Raw genomic sequence first — 19,201 nt, 5'->3', positions numbered from 1 at the left:
AGGGCAGGCTGTGTACCCAGCCCCAGGGACGGCCTTGGCAGTGCCCCCTGAGCGTCCATCCCTGCCCAGGCTGGGGCACAGCTCACCTGGGCCACAACAGGCTCAGACAGACCAGCACGGGCTGTGTACCCAGCCCCAGGGACTGGGAAGGCCTTGGCAGTGCCACCTGAGTGTCCATCCCTGCCCAGGCTGGGGCACAGCTCACCTGGGCCACAACAGGCTCAGAGAGAAGCAGGGCAGGCTCAAAGAGGAAGAAGAAAGCAGAGCCAAGGCTGGTTTTAGGAGTCGCCTCGACGGGCAAAGGCAGGAGTTCAACAGCAGCAGTAAAGGGTCAGCCAAAACCAGCATGGAAAACGTCTCCTTTCTCCCTCTCCTCACACCAAAATGAGAGCCAGGACTGATGACAAGATGTTCCCTGTGTTGAAGGTGCTAATTGTGAGTTTGCATGCTGCACCTCAGAGCCTGCTGATTAGAAATGCTCATCTTTGCCAGGTGGGGGTTTGTCACAGCCAGGGTGACCAACATGAACACCAAGCACTCCTTCACAGCCCAGCCTGTCTGGGGAAGGCTCTGCCCACAACAGGGGGACTCAGTGCCTTTAAAAAAATAAAATTCAGTCTCTTTTTGTCTGCCCAGGCTCCAGCTGATTGGTTTTGCTCAAATACCAGGCTATTTCTCATTACTGATTGGTATTTAATTTGCAGATCCTCTGCTCAACAAAGATAAAAGGTCAATGCTCAAGTTAACACATGGAACTCCTACTTATTGTTAAAGATTTCAGGTCAATGATCTGTGCTCCACGTCTGTGTTCTGTGCAAGTTCCACTCTCTTGTAACTACACATGGCACAGTTTCTAAAGCTATTGTATCAGCCACCTACCAAATGCATGGTGAATAAAGCAAAAATTTTTATTTTATTACGGTAGACACCTCATTTAATTGATTTTCAAGAATAATAATTTTAAACTAAGCAGTAAATGGTTTCAAGAAAATTCCTTTTAATGCAGCAAGGCAGGGATGCTTTGATTACTTAAACCAAGGGAAACCAAAAAGCTGCAGGAAGCTGCAGAAAAGAAAGGAAAAACTAAGGACGAAATTCCTCTCCCCAATGTATTCATGCACAGCCTGCCAAGGCCAATGGAAATTCAGTGTGCCTATCCCAGGCCAGGATTCGGTCCAAAGGGATGAATTTTCACAGGATGCTGCTTTTCCCCTGCACCCAGCACTGGCCCCTTGGTGTTTGGGGGGCACTGTGCCCTAGGCAGGCTCTGCACAGGGGCACTGCCCACCCTGCCTGCAGAAATGGGGCTTGGGGTGCCCCAGGCAGAGCAGGGCTTTGCTGAGCCCCTCTGGGAATGGATTCCTCATGCCCTGACTGCTCCCATCCATTCCCCAGCGATGCCCAAGTGAAGGTGGCCCAGGTTCACCTCTGCTTTATCCAGTGGAGATGCAGAGGGGCTGTATGCAAACAGCCAGGACGATTCCAGGTGTCAGCCTGTGCCCACTGGAGCCTGCAGTGTGGTGAGCACTCACTCCTGAGTGTGCCCAGCAGCCCTGGCTGCTGCCTGAGCCCTGCCCTAACACAAATGCAGCCAGGATTCCTGCTGGAACCTCACCCCAAAGGCTGATCCCAGCCCATGCAGTGCCAGGGCTGACTGCAGGCACTGCCATCACCCCAAATGCAGCCCTCTGTGACACCCCACAGGAGCTGATCCCAGCCCATGCAGTGCCAGGGCTGACTGCAGGCACTGCCATCACCCCAAATGCAGCCCTCTGTGACACCCCACAGGAGCTGATCCCAGCCCATGCAGTGCCAGGGCTGACTGCAGGCACTGACATCACCCCTAAGGCTGAGCACAGAAATTACACATGCACTAGGACCTGCTTGGTAACTGGAAACACACCTGAAATCCACATTTTTAAGAGAATGAAAAGAAATAGACTACAAATCAGTAGCAATACCCACAAGCTGAGGTATTCAGCGTGCCTCCTTGCCGAGGCAGGTGCAGTAAAACTCCATCTCCTGAGGGTGTATCGCACCCTGCCCCGGTGAGCAGGGTATCTGCATCAACAACAGAGCACCAGCCCTGCCTCTGCTGAGCAATTACACACACAGCCACCAAGGTGTAACTCATATGTACAGATGGATGAGCTTCTCTTTATTCCCTTTTCTCCAAATAAACCTGCATTTAACTAATAGCTGACAAATGCCTTTCTTTCCTGGCCCTCCCTTTCCCTCCCCACGCTCCCTCTCCCCTTTAGACGTGACTCAGAAGGGAATCTTTCACAAACCAAGGCTGCTTTAAAGGCTTCGTGCTTTGCAGACATCCAGGAAAATATTAAATCCTACTGGTTTAGGCCTAGAAATAGTAAATAAAGCAGCAAATAGACAGACACCTTTGAAGCTCAGTTCATGTTTTCCTATGGAAGGGCTCCAGCCAGAAACAATATAAATGCCACTCCCACATGAACAAAAATAACCAACTTCAGTCCTTTAAAATCATTTTGAGGATCACCTGATGATCTTTTCATACACTTCTCCACCGATATCCAGGGCAGAAACAGGGCATCAATCTCTCCACATGAACACTTGTGAAACAGGACTGATTCTGTCTCGAGTGCCTCCAAAGGGAGCTGCTGATGTGCTGGGAGCCTGCTCAGGAGGAACAAGCCAACAGGCCTGTGACTCAGAGCTCCTGCACTCATACCTTTATTAACAAGCTTATTTTCCTTTCTTTCCAGTGAATTCTGAAAATCATTCCTTTTGTCAACTGCCCTGTGAACAGTACACGAGGGCAGCTGCAAGTCATTTCTGCAGCCATAAAGAAGTGAAGTCACATATTCCTGTGCTCCTCTCCTGCCAGAATAATTCCATTTGCTCAGTGCTGAGGACTTCTCCAACAAATATGATCTGTTTATGCAAGCAAGGTGGGAAAGGTTCACTTTGCCTTTCCCTCCCGAGTTCCAACCAACAGGCAGAGAATGGATGTGGAAAGAGAATCAGACAGACATAAAAGAAACAACAAACCAAAAGCTGCTCCTTGGCCACAGAGAGATCAGTCTTTCTGTAAATAAAACCAATCAGAGCCCATTACCAGAGCATTCTCTCACTGCCTCCATGCCTCAGTGACAGGTAAAATGCTCCCTTCAGGAGCAGCTGGACTAACTCTTGTTTGCACAGGGGTTTTCACAGGTTGACATTTGAAGTTATTTGTCAGATGCCTGCAGTGAAAAGTCAAACTGCAGCCCAGAGCAAAGGTGCTGCTGCGAGCCCTCCCGTGGGTTTGGGGTCACCAGCCCGGTCCGACCAAGGTCCAGATGTTCCCCAGAGTCACAGAAAGCTCCTTCCATCCAACACAGAGCAGGCACACGTTCTGGAAGTGTGTTTGGCCCTGGTAGGAAAGGGGAGTGTGGAACTCAGTGCAGCCCTCCCACAGGGGGTTTGGAGGGAGGGGGATCAGTCCCAGGCTGGGCTCTTGCATGGGCAGGAAATAAATTTCACTTAGGCTGTAAGCACTCTAAGCACTTACACACTGTTTTCAGTGTTTCTTAGCATAAAGACTTTTAAAAGCAGGAAATAAGTTAAATGCTTTCTTCCAGCTATTTATCCATGAAGCAACTCTTGATTGGATCCATTTAAGATAAAAAAGAAAGACTGAGAGGAGATAAGAGTCCACTGGCAGGTATTTCTAAATGTCACCCTGCAGCTGCTGCTGCTCTCCCACCCTTCCTTTCCTCCCTCCCACCCCTCGACTTCCAGTGCCCCAACCAGCAGCACTAAAGGGATGTTACACACGCACATTTCTAGTGGAAACAGTGACTTTTGAAAGGGCACGGCTGGGCAGCCTCTCCCCTGCCAGGGATGTGCAAAGCACACAAAGGTCACCATGAAGACGTTCACGGGTGGAGGGCACAGACTGAAGTGTGATCACATTCCATCCGGGGAAGGCTGGATGAACTTCCCAGCAGAGGGCACTGGGAAGACAGGTATGAAGGGAAGGTAATTGGTGCGTTCAGTTTAGCAGAGCGTCCACATTCTCCTTCCATTCTCAGCCTCTGTGAAATTTCTGCTGGAGGGATTCAGACTGTTTGACAAGGTTATTTGAGTAAAACCTGTGCTGCTTCAGAAGCGAGGAGCCAGCCCCCACAGGGCCCTGACACACACGAGGAGGGGATGTGCAGAGGGGCAGCTGGGCTCGGAGATCCCTGTGCTGTGCCAGAACCACTCAGGCACATGCAGAGAGCCCGTGTCAGAGGAGGAATTACAAGAACCCTCTCCTGACTCCGTACCCAATGTTCCCAGGATGTGTTTCCATACCAGTGCCCCTCTCTGCCATGGTTTCAGTTATGTAACTGGTCTGTCCAGAACCTGTGACAACCACAGTGTCAGGTGGTTCCTCAGAGGCAGCAAATCCTTCTTTGAGAACATTAAATCCCCACTTGCAACCTGGGTTTTAAGTGCCACAGCACTGTTGTGACTACATCTCAATACCCTGGGTGTTTTAAGAACTAATTTGTTGTTACTCCAAGGCTGCCCAGAGTGGGGGTTAGGATGTGGAGACCTGCACAGCAGCCTTCAGCTCACACACCCTGCTCAACAGCGTGAAAAGCAACAGAGAGATCCCAGAACAGCTCTGCCAGCAGAGCTCTGTGTTTGGACAGCCAAGCTGCCTCCCCAGCTGGGGAACAGCACAAACAGCTTCACCTGGTTAATCTGCAACCCACAGGCACCAGCAGCCCCAGACAGGTGTCACAGTGTGCCTTACTGATAGCTTGGCTGGTTGCTAAGTCTTTTTTCCTCTGAAGATTCATGTTTGCTAACTGCTTTCAGGCAGCAGCAATTCTTGCAATTAAGATGTGGATAACAAAGTTCTTTCAGGAAGGAGAACCAAACCATTATTAAAAAGTCACTGAACTTTAAAGTGCCTCCTCGCTGGCCACTCCAGAAAGCAACAAGAAATTCTGTAAATCTGGAAATGACAGAAACAGAAACCAAGCACAGGAGCAGAGCTCTGCCAAGGGGGGGATCTGTTCTTGAGGCCCCTGGCTCCCAGCCAGCCCAGCAGGGGCAGGGCACTGGTGGCCAGGCAAGGTGCAGGGGTGGCACTGCCAGCTGGGGGGGACATGCAGGACCCTGGGGCAGGGAACACCACGGGGTGCAGAACACAGAGAGAACACAGAGAGAACACAGGACCCTGGGGCACAGAACAGCACAGGCTGCAGAACACAGAGAAAACACAGAGAGAACACAGGACCCTGGGGCACAGAACACAGAGAGAACACAGGACCCTGGGGCACAGAACACCATGGGGCACAGGACCCTGGGGCACAGAACAGCACGGGCTGCAGCAGGACCCGGCTGTGAGGCTGGGCAGTGCCCAGAGGGCATGGCCAGGGTAGCAATCAGGTCAGCTCCCAAGGTCAGAGTGCTCCCTTCTGGTTCATTCAGCCTCTGCTGGGAATGTGAGAGAGCTCCAGAGAGGAACCTCAGACCCCCTGATAAATGGCAAAGGCAGCAAAACCAATTGCTGCTCTTCCTTTACTGAAGAATTTTCCGAGTTTCTCCGCAGATTGTGTTCTTCACTGATATCCCCGGGCAATGTTATCAGGAGAAACAGAAAAGCACATCCTCTCACCTCAATTTCTGTAGTCTTTTGGACTATGAGAAACCATTAGAGACAAGGACAGGGCAGTAAAACCTTCCTCCTCAATCTCCCAAGAGATCCCTGATGATGCCTCCTCCTAGACTGTTAATCTGGATTATTGGGATGTGTGGAAATTAAAGGAAAATATTTTGAGCAGGAAGTTCCCAATCTCTTCCCTGAGACTGAACCTCATTCTCAGCTCTGGGATGCCTGAAGAAAACTGGAACTGGACTTTGCCTCCTCCGGAAGACTTCCTACCCAGGCTGTGAAAGCTGAGAGACACAGCTCAGAATACCCTCAGAAAGCCAAGTCTGAAACATTTCAGTTTTTCACAGTAACAAATTCATAACTCGTGTGACAGAGCACAGAACACAAAACACATCCTATAAACAAACCTATAAACCCAACCTTACAACCTAAACCTACCCTAAACATAACCTGTCAAACCTGGCCCTGGCTTTCCCTGCAATCCCCAGCAATCCCAAGCAATCCCCAGAGAAGGAAGGAGAGCTGTGGTTCCTTGGTGCCAGCTGCAGTACAGATCTGTTCTCTTCTGCTCCTCTTTAGGGCTAAATTAGATGTATACTTTTACATATTTTTACATATGTTCAGCTTTTTTCCTCTCTGTTTTAAATGTTGAAATGCTTTGTTTTCCCCCTCATGTCTAAGCTTTTCACTTTTTTAGTGGTTCCTGTTATCACCTTATCAGCAAAGAGCTATATACATATATTAGATTGTACCACTTCTGACAAGGAAACTTAATTCCATTTTCTGACATCTTTTTAAGATCAAAGAGAAAATACACATGTGAAAACAACACACCTTCATTTCACTGAAACAGGGAGAATTATTTTTAAATTCAAAGCTGGTTTGCCTCACAAACACTACAACCAGAATTTGGAATTTGTATCCTGAATTACAATGGGAAGTCTCATCACTATAGTGTATTGTCTTTCCTTATTGAACTGTGTAAGTTTCATATTTCTATATAACAATTATTGGGTTTTACAGCCACTTGGAACATTTGGAAATCCAGCCAGTTATTTTCAAACTGTCAGGACTGATTTTCAGGCCAGGTGTAGAGTGGTTTCAATATTGATGTTCCCTCTGTTTGGAGCTGATGGGTGGAGGAAACAGAAGTTTAGCATTGCAGGCAAAGTCACTTTGAACTGTAACTGCTGTGTCTCCAGGGGGGGAATTCTGCAGAATCCCACTCCAGGGTAGTGATTCTGTTATTTTATGATAGAACTACGAGTAAGTGGTATGAAAAAGAACCAGACTTTTTTTATTTAACATTTACATTTCTTCTATGCCTATAATTTAGTCTCTTTAAATGTCAAGCTTTTTAAAATGAGCACTTTCCACACTTTGATGTTGTTGGGTTTTTTAGTATTCTCCTCACAATTAGAAATGACATCAGTGATTATAAAACAACATTAGGTATTCCAAAATCTCAGCTGCACAGATTTCCTGTTTCACTCTTTCCTCATCCTTTCTCTGAAGGTCACAATGGAAGTGAAACAGATGTGCTGTTACAAAATCTATCTTCTCTGCACTCAGGAAACATTCAATTCTGAGACCTTCACCCAATCTGGGTGATCTGGGTCCCTGTCCTCTCCCTCTGGGCACATCTCTGTGTGGCATCCACTGCTCCTTCTGCAATGGGGGCAGCACCAGGCTCTGGGGGCCCTGGGAGCCACTAAAACACCCTGTGCTCAGCCTGAACCCCTGTGCTTGTGCTGCTGCTCCTGGAAACACCTGGGAATGCCTAAAAACACCCTGTGCTCAGCCTGAACCCCTGTGCTTGTGCTGCTGCTCCTGGAAACACCTGGGAATGCCTAAAAACACCCTGTGCTCAGCCGGAACCCCTGTGCTCAGTCACACCCTGAATTCCTGTGCTCAGCCTGAACCCCTGTGCTCAGTCATACCCTGAACCCCTGTGCTCAGTCACACCCTGAATTCCTGTGCTCAGTGTTCAGCCTGAACCCCTGTGCTCAGCCTGAACCCCTGTGCTTGTGCGGCTGCTCCTGGAAACACCTGGGAATGCCTAAAAACACCCTGTGCACACCCTGAATTCTGCGCTCAATCCACTGGCCCTGATCCTCTGACTGCCATCCTGCCTCTGAGAACATCTCACAAAGGAAAAGGAATTCTTAAAACCACTGGCTTGAAGAAGGATGGAAAAGTCAGGGAATAATTCTCTTAATTGACTACTCTTCTTACTACTTGTAATCTAGAGGAAATCTAATTAATTCTACATGAAGAAGCACTATTCTGTGGTGAAGTGTAATTCCTGATCTCTGGGGCTTCAGCTTACCAGTTGTCAAATTATCCAATTACACACTTGTTAAAATCCATTTTGGGGGGATTTTCATGGCTCATAAATAAATAATTTCAAAACCTTAAATCCCCAGGAGAAAAAAAAAAAAAAATGAAAAAAAAAAAATGGAAGCCCCCAGCCATCAAACTGTACCTCAAAATCAGGAAGAACATCTAAAAATAATGTCAAGAAGCTGCAGAGAGAGATGCCAGCCTGGTCTGCCCCAGCAGCAGCACAGAGGTGATGATCTATTTCAGCAGGGAGAAATGCTCTGCCTCTCTTCAGCAATGCTGCATTCAAATCACTCCTCTGAAGGGAACCAATTAAGGCAGCATCCCTTCATTATGCCAAAAGGGAACAATCTTTCCATGAGCACGCCAGTTAGAGCTGGGAGGCCAAGGGAGAGCAGAGCCCAGGCAAGGACAGGGCTGCTCTGGAGCCCACAGCTGGAATCGCACAGCTGGAATCGCACAGCTGGAGCCCCACAGCTGGATCCCTGCTGCTCCCCACAGCTGCTCCCCACAGCATTTCTACTCAAAATGAGGTCCCTTTCAGCTGGCTGAAATCGGCTCCACAAAAATTATCAAATGATAAAATAATTACAGGACCACCATTCTGAAAACTCAGTTCACCACCAAATTGTTTCTGTTTTAAACTCAGAACATTTGTAATAACAGTGGTTTTACAGCAGTGTGAAAACAGGCCAGCACTTCTAAATCTTGCGTCCAGAGGAGGGACAGGTTCTGGTGAAACCTGCTCTAAATTCACATCTGCCGTGTTTTCCAGGTCCTTCTACATTTCACAGCTCCAGAGCAGCACAGAGATTGTCAGGGTGAAGGATTGGGCTTGTCTCAAACCCTGCTCAGTCTAATCAAAGAAAACACATGTAACTCACACTTCAGAAAGAGCAGCTCTTATGCAAAGCCATTTTTCTTAGGCTGAAATTCCTAAGGAAAATACCCTTGTGCTTGTTCCTGCTTCTCTGGGGGCCCCATTTCCAGTCCCACATCAAAGGGTGGCTGTCAGCAGCTGTGCCAGAAGCAGCCCCAGCCCTCATCCCTCAGTGCCCCCTGACAGAGCCGGGCTGCTGCTGCTGCTGTTCCAGGTGATCACAGCATCACTCAGCCCCACTGCAGCTCCAGGGACAAACCTGACGTTCCAACCTCCTGTCCTCAGCAACAGCTTCACAGGATCCCTGTGGTGAGGGGGGCAGAGAAAGGACTGGACTGAAGGAGATCTGCCCCGTGGCTGTCACTGCCTGGGCTGTGAGGAGCCAGCCACGTGGGTGTGTGCTGCAGTGAGCAGGGAGTCCTGCAGTGCATGCCCCACACATCAGGGATTGCTGCAGTGCACACCCCACACATCAGGGATTGCTGCACTGCACACCCCACACATCAGGGATTGCTGCAGTGCACACCCCACACATCAGGGATTGCTGCAGTGCACACCCCACACATCAGGGATTGCTGCAGTGCACGCCCCACACATCAGGGATTCCTTCACTGCACACCCCACACATCAGGGATTCCTGCAGTGCACACCCCACACATCAGGGATTCATTCACTGCACACCCCACACATCAGGGATTCCTGCAGTGCACACCCCACACATCAGGGATTCTGCAGTGCACGCCCCACACATCAGGGATTGCTGCAGTGCACACCCCACACATCAGGGAGTCCTGCAGTGCACGCCCCACACATCAGGGATTGCTGCAGTGCACACCCCACACATCAGGGATTGCTGCAGTGCACACCCCACACATCAGGGATTGCTGCAGTGCACACCCCACACATCAGGGATTGCTGCAGTGCACACCCCACACATCAGGGATTGCTGCAGTGCACACCCCACACATCAGGGATTGCTGCAGTGCACGCCCCACACATCAGGGATTGCTGCAGTGCACACCCCACACATCAGGGATTCCTTCACTGCACACCCCACACATCAGGGATTCCTGCAGTGCACGCCCCACACATCAGCACAAGGTGTGGCTGGGCAGGGACAGAGCTGCTGCCTGCCATGGCAAATGCTCAGGACCCCAGGGTGGTCATTAATCTGCAAGGAAACACCCAAAGAAGGTGGCATCTGTCGGAATGGAGATGGATGTGCTCCACTGCTGAGTGCCTGCATTCCTCATTCCATCCTGCACACAAACCAAAGCCACGGCTGGTGGGCACAGCTGGCACTGCCACAGTGCTGAGCCATTACTGGGGGAATGGCAACTCTGGTTTATGGTGTGAAACCTGAAGTCCTTGACCTGTCTAATTTCAGGAAGCAATAGAATATATTTCTGAAAAGAAAGTGGTTGCTGGCAATATCACAGTGATCCAACGGCTCCTCCCTTTCTTAGGAGTAGATTTCATCCATGATTCACTAATCATTTTGATTTAAAAAGGCTCATTTTCAGCACTGGGTAACATTTTAATTAAATATTTGAAAACTTGCCGAAAACTGTAATTGCAATTTAAAAGCTATGAATTAGGAAGGTAAAAGCTTTTATCTACTCTCTAGACATCTCTTTCTTTTTCATAAAGCTGTCAGTGAAGTCTTTAGGAACATTCCCTCATTGAATTTGAGTGGGACAGAGGGTTTGGCTGACGTGATCCTGCACTGCTCAGCTGCCAGGCAGAGCCCAGGCTGCTCCCAGCCAAACAGATCCCCCAAAATCAACCTGTTCATCTACATCCCTGCCAAGGGGGAGCCTCAGCCTTCAGAAAAGCCCAGATTTCATCCCAAAGCACCCTGGGTGTCAGCTCAGAGGGTGGGTGGGGAGAGGAGGCTGAACAGCTCCAGATTCCCACTGGGAACCCCCAGTCTCCAGCAGAACATGAACTATTTACCAATGAAATGTGTCAGGTACAGGTATTTATAGGGCATTGATACCCTGGGTGTTTATAGAATCCATCAGAGCCAGCCACTGCCATGACAGCTGATCCCTGTAATTATTAAAAATAATTGTAGTACAAATAAAGTTTCCTTTATAATAAATAGCCTCTTTACTGCCACAACTGATTTTATTTATTTACCTGGTCTGCTTATCCAGCTTCTCATGCTGATGGTAAGTAGAACAGTTTACTTGCTGTCAACACATTCATTAAAGTTTTAAAAAGAACGTCAGGTGCTGGTTGAAACAATGGCACACATTGAAATTATATGTTCTGCTATAAAGACCAGTAAAAAACCAACCCAAATGATTCCTGTCTCCAAAACCAGCGAAATAACATAACACATTATTTCCATTGTGCTTCTTTCTAAATGGAAGAGGGGAAATTATTTTTAAATTTCACTTGAATTTGCAAATGCCAAGCCAGCTTTGCAAGGAGCACGGGGAAAGCTGAAGTATCGAACTAATCAAAGTTGGACGCCCAAAGGGCTGCACGTGAATCATCATTTCCTGAGCACAAAGCGAAGCAGGACAAAGATCTGGAGGCTGGGAGTCCCCAGAGCTCCCTGGCTGGCACTCCAGCACAGGAGGGTTTCTGCTCCCAGCCTGTCGGATCCAGGCACTGCTGCCTTTTGTCTGTGCCCCCTCTCCTCCCACCGTGCCCACGCCTGTTGCAAATGCCACCTCCTGCCAGCTCTACAGGCTGCATGTGACCTTTGAGCACACAGCTCTGGGCTGCTGCACAATGGCTTTTCTTCATCTTTAATGGAAATTAAGAGACTGAGCTGATTTGTAGCAGCTGCCAGCAGCAGCTATTTTTGTTCTCAGAGCTATATTTTGCCACTATATCACTTGATAATAAAGCAATCACGGCTCGTGGGCACACCTGAGGAGAACTCTGCTTTCCTGGGACCACTGGGGAGGAAACCTTTTATCTTTTCAATTATGTATGGAGAGAACAGAACCCCCAACATCTCACATTACATCAGTCCCGCAGCTTTAACCCCACCAGAACTCGTGTGGCTGCACTGATGCCCCAGCCCAGGGTATTCTGGAGAGCCTCCTCCCTCCCAGCACAGCAGCAGAGCCTCCCCAGGGCTCAGCAGGAGGATGCAGCCATGCAAAGGGTGGCACAACTCCATTTGTGAGCCAGCCCCAGCCTCGAGCCACCAGGGAGAAAACGTGGGCTTGGTAAAATAAAGAACCACAGCATCTCAGTAGCTGTAGTTGGTAAATACAAATAACAAGAGCAGCCCGTTCTGGGAGTCTCAAAGTGCAGAGAGCACCTCCAGTCCTCAGTAATGGCATAATTAACTTGCCATCACCAGGCAAACATCCAGGTTACATTTTTTAAAATGCTTTGAGATTGATTTTTGGTTTTCTTTCAGCACTAAATAATAATGTGTCAATATTTTCTAACAGATTGCCTAAGAACAGAAACGAGACACAGCCAGACCTTACACAAGTGTGCTTCATCTCCAACAACACATTAATGTGAAAGGGACAGAAGAGAAATGCACCAATTTCTGATTGTACTTGAAACGTGGGTATCTAACAGGCATTTTTTAGGTGAAAACAAGGCTGAAGGATCAGGCCATTTTCATGTCCTGTGGTTTCCACTTTGACCATGGGGTGCCTGTTTGAATGCATTTCTGTGGAACAGACAGCTGGCTACACACTGAATTTTGTGCTCCCCACTAATTCAAATTAATCAGAGCTCATGCCACTCCTTGCATTTCTTCTCTCACTCTCAAATGGACATGGAGCCAGGATTCAGTGGCAATCCTGTTTCTCAGGATTATTGTGTCCCAGCCCAAGGTAAGAGCACTCAGATCAGAGATGCACCACGATGGAGGAGTGCCTGAGCACACCTGGTACTGCACCCACAGTAGCTCTGAGTGGGGAAACACCACCAACTCTGTCAGCTCCTGCCCCAAAAACCTTCTGAGGAGGGAAATGCCATCAACTCTGTCAGCTCCTGCACCCAAAACCTTCTGAGCAGGGAAATGCCATCAACTCAGCCTCTGCCCCCAAAGCCAGTGCAGCAGCCCAAGAGCAGGAGCTGGCCTCCAAGGGAGCTGTGCTCTCCCCTCCCAAGGCAGGGTCTGCCTCTCCAGGTGTTTCCTTCTGTCCCTCCCAGCTATGGAGTGCTCAAGCCCTGCAGAATGCCAAACAGCTCCTTACCATAGCCAAAGGGAGAACTCCTACCAGGTCCTTCTGGCTCACGTAGATCTTGGAGATGCCCAGGTCTGATGTGGTGTCTCCAGGATATTCCACCTGCCAGGTGATGAGCTGGGTCTCAGGCAGGTCAGTCAGCTCCTCAATTTCAAAATCAATCTGCATGATTTCAGAGGCAGGACCCTCCGCACTGCAGAAAAAAGGGATGAAATGTTCACTCACATCACCGATAAGCCAGGAATATAATTGCTTTTATATTAATAATACCTTGGATTAAGGCTCCTTCAAAGAGAGGATTTGGTAAGATGATGGATTTAACAATGAATTAATAATTTGTACTTGTTTTAAGATTTCAGGTTATTTCCCACCAATTCAAGAGGCTCAGTAACACTTTGTGACTGGATCACTGTGCACTGCTCCATTTCACAGGGGAGAAACACAACCAGATCAAAGGCAAACAGAGGCTGAAAGTGCAGCCCAAAGTGACCCCAGACCCCTTCAGGGAGCACACTGCATCTCCTCCCTGCTAAAGCAGCACGTGAACAAACCTCAAGGGAATCTCTGCCTGAAAGGGGAAACCACTGCACCAAAGTATTTTCTGTTTATTGAAAACACAGTCATAGAAGAAAGGTCAAAGCTCTGGATGGGGTCCATGAACAAGGGCAGCAGGGAGCAGAGGACTGCAAAACTCAGAATTAATTTTTGGCTATACTGCTACCTTGCTGTGAGCGTCAGTGGGAAGCTCCTTTTCTCCTTTGCTAACCCAGGAATTCCAGATAATGGAGCTTGTTGTGAGAGTTACAAAACTGGGTTGTCTAATAGCAGCCAGTCCTGGCAGGATCCCAGAGAGAAAAGCCCCAGAGAAGAGCAAAGCCTGGCTGGGTGTGACACTGTGGGGGCTCTGGGAGCTCTCCTTCCCTGGGTTCCAGGTTTGTGTCAGAGGGTTCCACACTCTGGGAGCTGTCCTTCCCCGGGTTCCAGGTTTGTGTCAGAGGGTTCCACACTCTGGGAGCTGTCCTTCCCGGGGTTCCAGGTTTGTGTCAGAGGGTTCCACACTTTGGGAGCTGTCCTTCCCTGGGTTCCAGGTTTGTGTCAGAGGGTTCCACTCTTTGGGAGCTGTCCTTCCCCGGGTTCCAGGTTTGTGTCAGAGGGTTCCACACTTTGGGAGCTGTCCTTCCCTGGGTTCCAGGTTTGTGTCAGAGGGTTCCATACAGCAGAAATGCATAGAGGGAAGACTGGAGAGGGAATTGATGCAGTTCCTGTAAAGTTTGTTACAAAACCAGCTAACTGCATGGAAAGGCAGTGAAGATTGCATTAAGGTGAGCTCCTTAGGCCAGTGGCATCGAGAGAGACAAGAAAATACTCAATCTCCTGAGAACGGTTTTACTCCTGAAGCACTGAATGCTGAGCCAGCTTCAGTGCTCGTGTGGAGGGAAAAGGAAAGAGCAGAATTTCTTTCTGTGGGATAATCCTCAAGGAGGCAGACTGGCACAGCACTGAGGTGTCACAAGGCATTTCTGCTGGAGAGTGCAACCAGGAAAAAAGGAACATTTCAGCAACTGATTAGAGAATCCCAAAATGCACCCAAACCCCAGCAGGCTTCCCAGCTGATGTGGGAAAAGAGCTGAAACTAAGGATTCACTTTTATGAAGACCATTTATGACAACAGCCCCAGACTGGGACTCTTCCCAAGATCCTCAGAGCTTTCCACTGTGCTGAGTGAATTCAGAGCTTTACCCAATGCCTCTTGAAGAGGCTGCTCTGATCCTCTTTAAGGTTTGTATTTCAGTGGATGCGCTGTGTTCGTCTCTCCTGGATGGAATTTAAAGCGAGCCAAAATGGAACACATTGTGTTCAATTTCTCATTTCTTCATGCCATGAAAAAGAGAGCAGGATTTCTAAACTAGCCCTGAATGCAGCCTCATTTCATGGTGCCCTAGGTGGGATCAGAAGCTGCTTTCTGCAGCTGTGACCATTGAATCTCAGTTATCCGGACTGTGTGAGCAGGGACAGTGCATTGCAATCCCTGGCAGAGAGCCTGGTGTGTGCAGGGTTTCCCTAAACCCCAGTTCTGTGCTTGAGGAGCTCTGGAATGCTCAGACAATGTCCTCTGCTGCCCCTGGCTCAGACAGGGCTGTGCCTGAGGCTGTGATGGTGCTCACAGGGTCTGAGGGCGAGGGAAGGGATGAGGAGCTGACTCCGTGTTTCACAAGGCTGATTTATTATTTCATTATATATATTATATTAAAACTATACTAGAAGAATAGAAGAAAGGTATTAAAACTATACTAGAAGAATAGAAGAAAGGATTTCATCAGAAGGTTATCTAAGAACAGAAAAAGAAAGAATGATAACAAAGGTTTGTGTCTGGGACAGAGAGTCCAAGCCAGCTGAGTGTGATTGGCCATTAATTAGAAACAACCCCATGAGCCCAATCACAGATGCACCTGTTGCATCCCACAGCAGCAGATAACCATTGTTTACATTTTGTTCCTGAGGCCTCTCAGCTTCTCAGGAGGGAAAATCCTAAGGAAAGGATTTTTCAGAAAATACCACGGCTACACTTGGCCAGTGCTGGTACCGCGCTTCTTCAGTGAGCACTGCCCAGAGGGATCTCACACCCTGCTTGGAAGGGGACACCTTGTACACCCAGGGGCAGCTCGGGGTGCGGGCAGTGCTCTCAGGTGAAGGATCCCACGCTGCCCTCACCAGCACTGTGCCCCCAGCCCCAGCTCCTCCTGCACCTCCCGGAGCAGCCCTGCAATGCTCCCACCACAAACTGAACCTCCCAGAGCAGCCCTGCAATGCTCCCACCACAAACTGAACCTCCCGGAGCAGCCCTGCAATGCTCCCACCACAAACTGAACCAAGCTCCAGCCCCAGCTCCTCCTGCACCTCCCCAGAGCAGCCCTGCAATGCTCCCATCGCAAACTGAACCTCCCCAGAGCAGCCCTGCAATGCTCCCATCACAAACTGAACCTCCCGGAGCAGCCCTGCAATGCTCCCATCACAAACTGAACCTCCCCAGAGCAGCCCTGCAATGCTCCCATCACAAACTGAACCTCCCCAGAGCAGCCCTGCAATGCTCCCATCACAAACTGAACCTCCCCAGAGCAGCCCTGCAATGCTCCCATCGCAAACTGAACCAAGCTCCATCCCTGGCTGCAGCAGGCTGGAATGGGCAGGATATGCAAGGATGGGTCACAGCAAAGTGAACATGGAGCCCAGGGCACAGCAGAGGAGAGAAAAGGGAATTTGATTCTCCTCCAGCCCCACAAACGTGCACAGCACATCTCCTGCAGGGCACCAAAGCAGTCTGTGGCCTGAAACGCTGCACAGCCAGCGCAAGGGGGACAGCAGAGCTCAGCAAAGGGAGAAATGGTCCCTGGCAGAACTGGGAAACCTTCCCAGCTGAGAGAAGGGTGGCAGCAGCACAGCTGACCCCAGCAGGCCTGAAGGGGGCTGTGAAAACCGTTACACCAGAGAAAAAATTAAACTGAAAATTACTTTCTCCTAAAAAGAGGGAATGAGATGATTTATGCAGCACAAAGTGGAAAAAAGGGTCATTTCAGACAGAAGTTAATTTTTTGGGTAAAAGTAAGGCCATGTGCTGTGTTGTCATTCAGACAAAGCCCACAAGTTTCCTTCCCTGTGTGGGAGGAAACAACATCAACCCACAGCAGATGCAGGAGAAATGCCTGAAAAGCCAAAGCACTGCCACGCTGGAACAAAGCTCTGTATTTTTTAAAAAACATTTCACTTCTGATACAGATTCTGTTAAAAATGAAAAAAAGAAACCTTTTCCTATGATATTTTCCCCAGAATGCAAACAATTTCACTAAAAGGATTTCACAAACCTTCTGGAATTTTAAGCCATTACTCCTGATACCACCACTGAACAGGACTTGTTTCCTAACCAAGAATGAGGAGGTGCAAAGGAAATCAAAGGATCACCAGAGAATCAGCCCTTCCTTCTGAATATTTACTTTTTGGTACCTCCTTGCCTTCTCTCCCCAGCCCTAGAGCTCCCCTAGAGCCCATGGGCATTGCATTTACACCCCCCTAGAGCAGCAGATCCCCTGCACTGCCAAAGTCTTTAAATAAAGTGGATTTTATCCATATTTTTGCAGTGCTCCTGGGAACATGCAGCCCAGTAACTAACTGTCTTCACACCTAAACAGATTTTGGGTGGGGGAAAAAAGGAGGAGGAAACTAGAAGATATTAAGAGAAAAGAAATCACTGAGTGAAAAATCTCCTGTACCAGAAGGAATATATTTATATATATATATATCCCATCTATATTTAAAGTAGCCAGGAGAGAATCCCGATAATCTTTTAGTTTATTTTCACCAAGAAAAGATTGTCTGTCTAGTCTTTGCTGAATTCTTAAAAAATATCCACAACCCTGGTCTCAGGAGAGAGAATCCTTTTATTTGTGAGGGTTTTCTGTTTGTTTTAAGCAGCCTCCACATCTGAGTCAAACTGTTGTGGCAGGAGGGACATTTGCATTCCTGTCCACGTCTCTGCAGAATAAACAGCCCCTTGTGATGCACGGAGCCCTCCTGCTCCGTGTGTGACAGCCCCTCGTGCTGGGGTCCTGCAGGGCACCAAGGGCTGGCACGACAGGGACCCACAAACACCGGGGCTGGCGTCCAAAAAGGAGTCGGAGCAGTCCTGTAACCCTGCCTGAGTAAAGGGAGAGCCCAGGGGCATTCCCCGTGGGTCGCTCGGAGGAAATTTCGGAGGATGGAACTTCCTTTTTATCCCAATTTTATCGCAGCCACATCTCCCTCTTTCTTTCCCCACTGCCTGAGGTGCTTGAGAGGTGCAGACCTCCCAAACCCCTAACAGCCAATGCCCCTTTTCATGTATAACCTCCCTTTTCCTCTCCCTGTGCCAGTCAGTGAATTTCCTATGGAATCCATGGTTCTTCCCATTATTTCTCATCTCCGTGTACCTAACTTCCCCTGCCAGCAGACCCTCAGCTGCTTTGTAAAGACAAACCCCTCTCATTCCCTTCACCCATCAGGGGAATCCTTCCCCTGTTTCTTGTGTCTCTCAGTGCAGTTTTGCCTTGCAGCAGACCTAGATTTGTTTGCAAATAAAATCCCTGACTCCTGCAGGAGCCCTCTGGGGCTGGCCAGGCTGGGGCAGCTTCTCTGGGTTCCTCTCCCAGGCACCACAAGGTAAAACCATCACAGTGCTCTTACAGAGAGACATTTCTTATTTAATGAATCCAATCCAATTGACTTTTCCCTCTGCTTTCCAAGCTGGAGTGCAATCATGAATATTTTTCACCTTGTTTTTGGAGAAAGCTTTTATACCTGCAATAACAACCGCAGGTTTTCCGTGGACTGTTTTGTTCTACAACTGGTACTTCAGGTAAAAAATCAAATGCTGCAGGAAGTGCCACGAAGCAGGAGTTAAACAGGCAGGGCAGGGCCTGCCAGCACTGAGGGGCTGCCTCAGCTCCAGAACGGGAGCTCAGCGCCCCCAGCCAGGGCTGGCATCTGCCAGGCCCGGCCAGCGGGACCCCCAGCCCGCCCTGGCGCTCAGGGAACATGTCAGAGCTCACCCAAAGAGCAGGAATTTCATCAACCCAAACCCAGCAGCACGGTGCAGCACACCGACAGCTCATCCTCCACACATCACACAAACAACAACAACTCAAATATTTTAGACAGAAGGTGAGACCTGGGGCTCAGCCCATCCCAAGGTCAGAGAGGGCACTCTAAATCCAATGTCTGTAGAACCGGTGGCACTGTGCTACAGCAAAGATCATTGCTCACCGCTGATGGATCAAGAGAAGGTGGTACATACAGCACTACATTAAAATTTAACTTTATTCAGTGTCATCTTACTATTAAAAATTCAGGATAGGTAGACTGAAAAGTCATTTTTCTGTGGGAATCACCATATGAAGTGAACCAACTAGCAAGAAAAATCACCAAGAAATGAGTCTGCTAATCATGTAATAGAGTTATTTTTTAAAATTGATCCATCTCTCTGGAGTTTGACATCAGTAGTGTTGGTTGAGAAATATTTGCTGAATTATTTATTTGACTTTTATTTTTTTGCTATTGTCAAATAAATTATTCACTATATGATTTTCCAGCTGTTGATAGCACTTTTCCCAGATAACTCAATTCAAAAGTGAGCAAAAATTA

At 48.6% G+C, this 19,201-nt stretch overlaps 1 protein-coding gene across 1 annotated transcript in view; it reads right to left on the bottom strand.

The window, feature by feature from the left end:
* LOC132081425 (transmembrane protein 132D-like) overlaps positions 1 to 19,201 on the bottom strand; it is a 185,319-nt gene that overhangs the window by 58,487 nt on the left and 107,631 nt on the right. The window contains exon 4 of the mRNA XM_059485140.1: positions 13,040 to 13,223. Within this exon, the coding sequence (XP_059341123.1) occupies positions 13,040 to 13,223 (184 nt within the window). The remainder of the gene's footprint in view (positions 1 to 13,039; positions 13,224 to 19,201) is intronic.

Source organism: Ammospiza nelsoni, chromosome 18 (assembly GCF_027579445.1).
Source record: "Ammospiza nelsoni isolate bAmmNel1 chromosome 18, bAmmNel1.pri, whole genome shotgun sequence".
NCBI classification, from domain to species: Eukaryota; Metazoa; Chordata; class Aves; order Passeriformes; family Passerellidae; genus Ammospiza; species Ammospiza nelsoni.
This window is presented reverse-complemented; position numbering and strand designations above follow the sequence as displayed.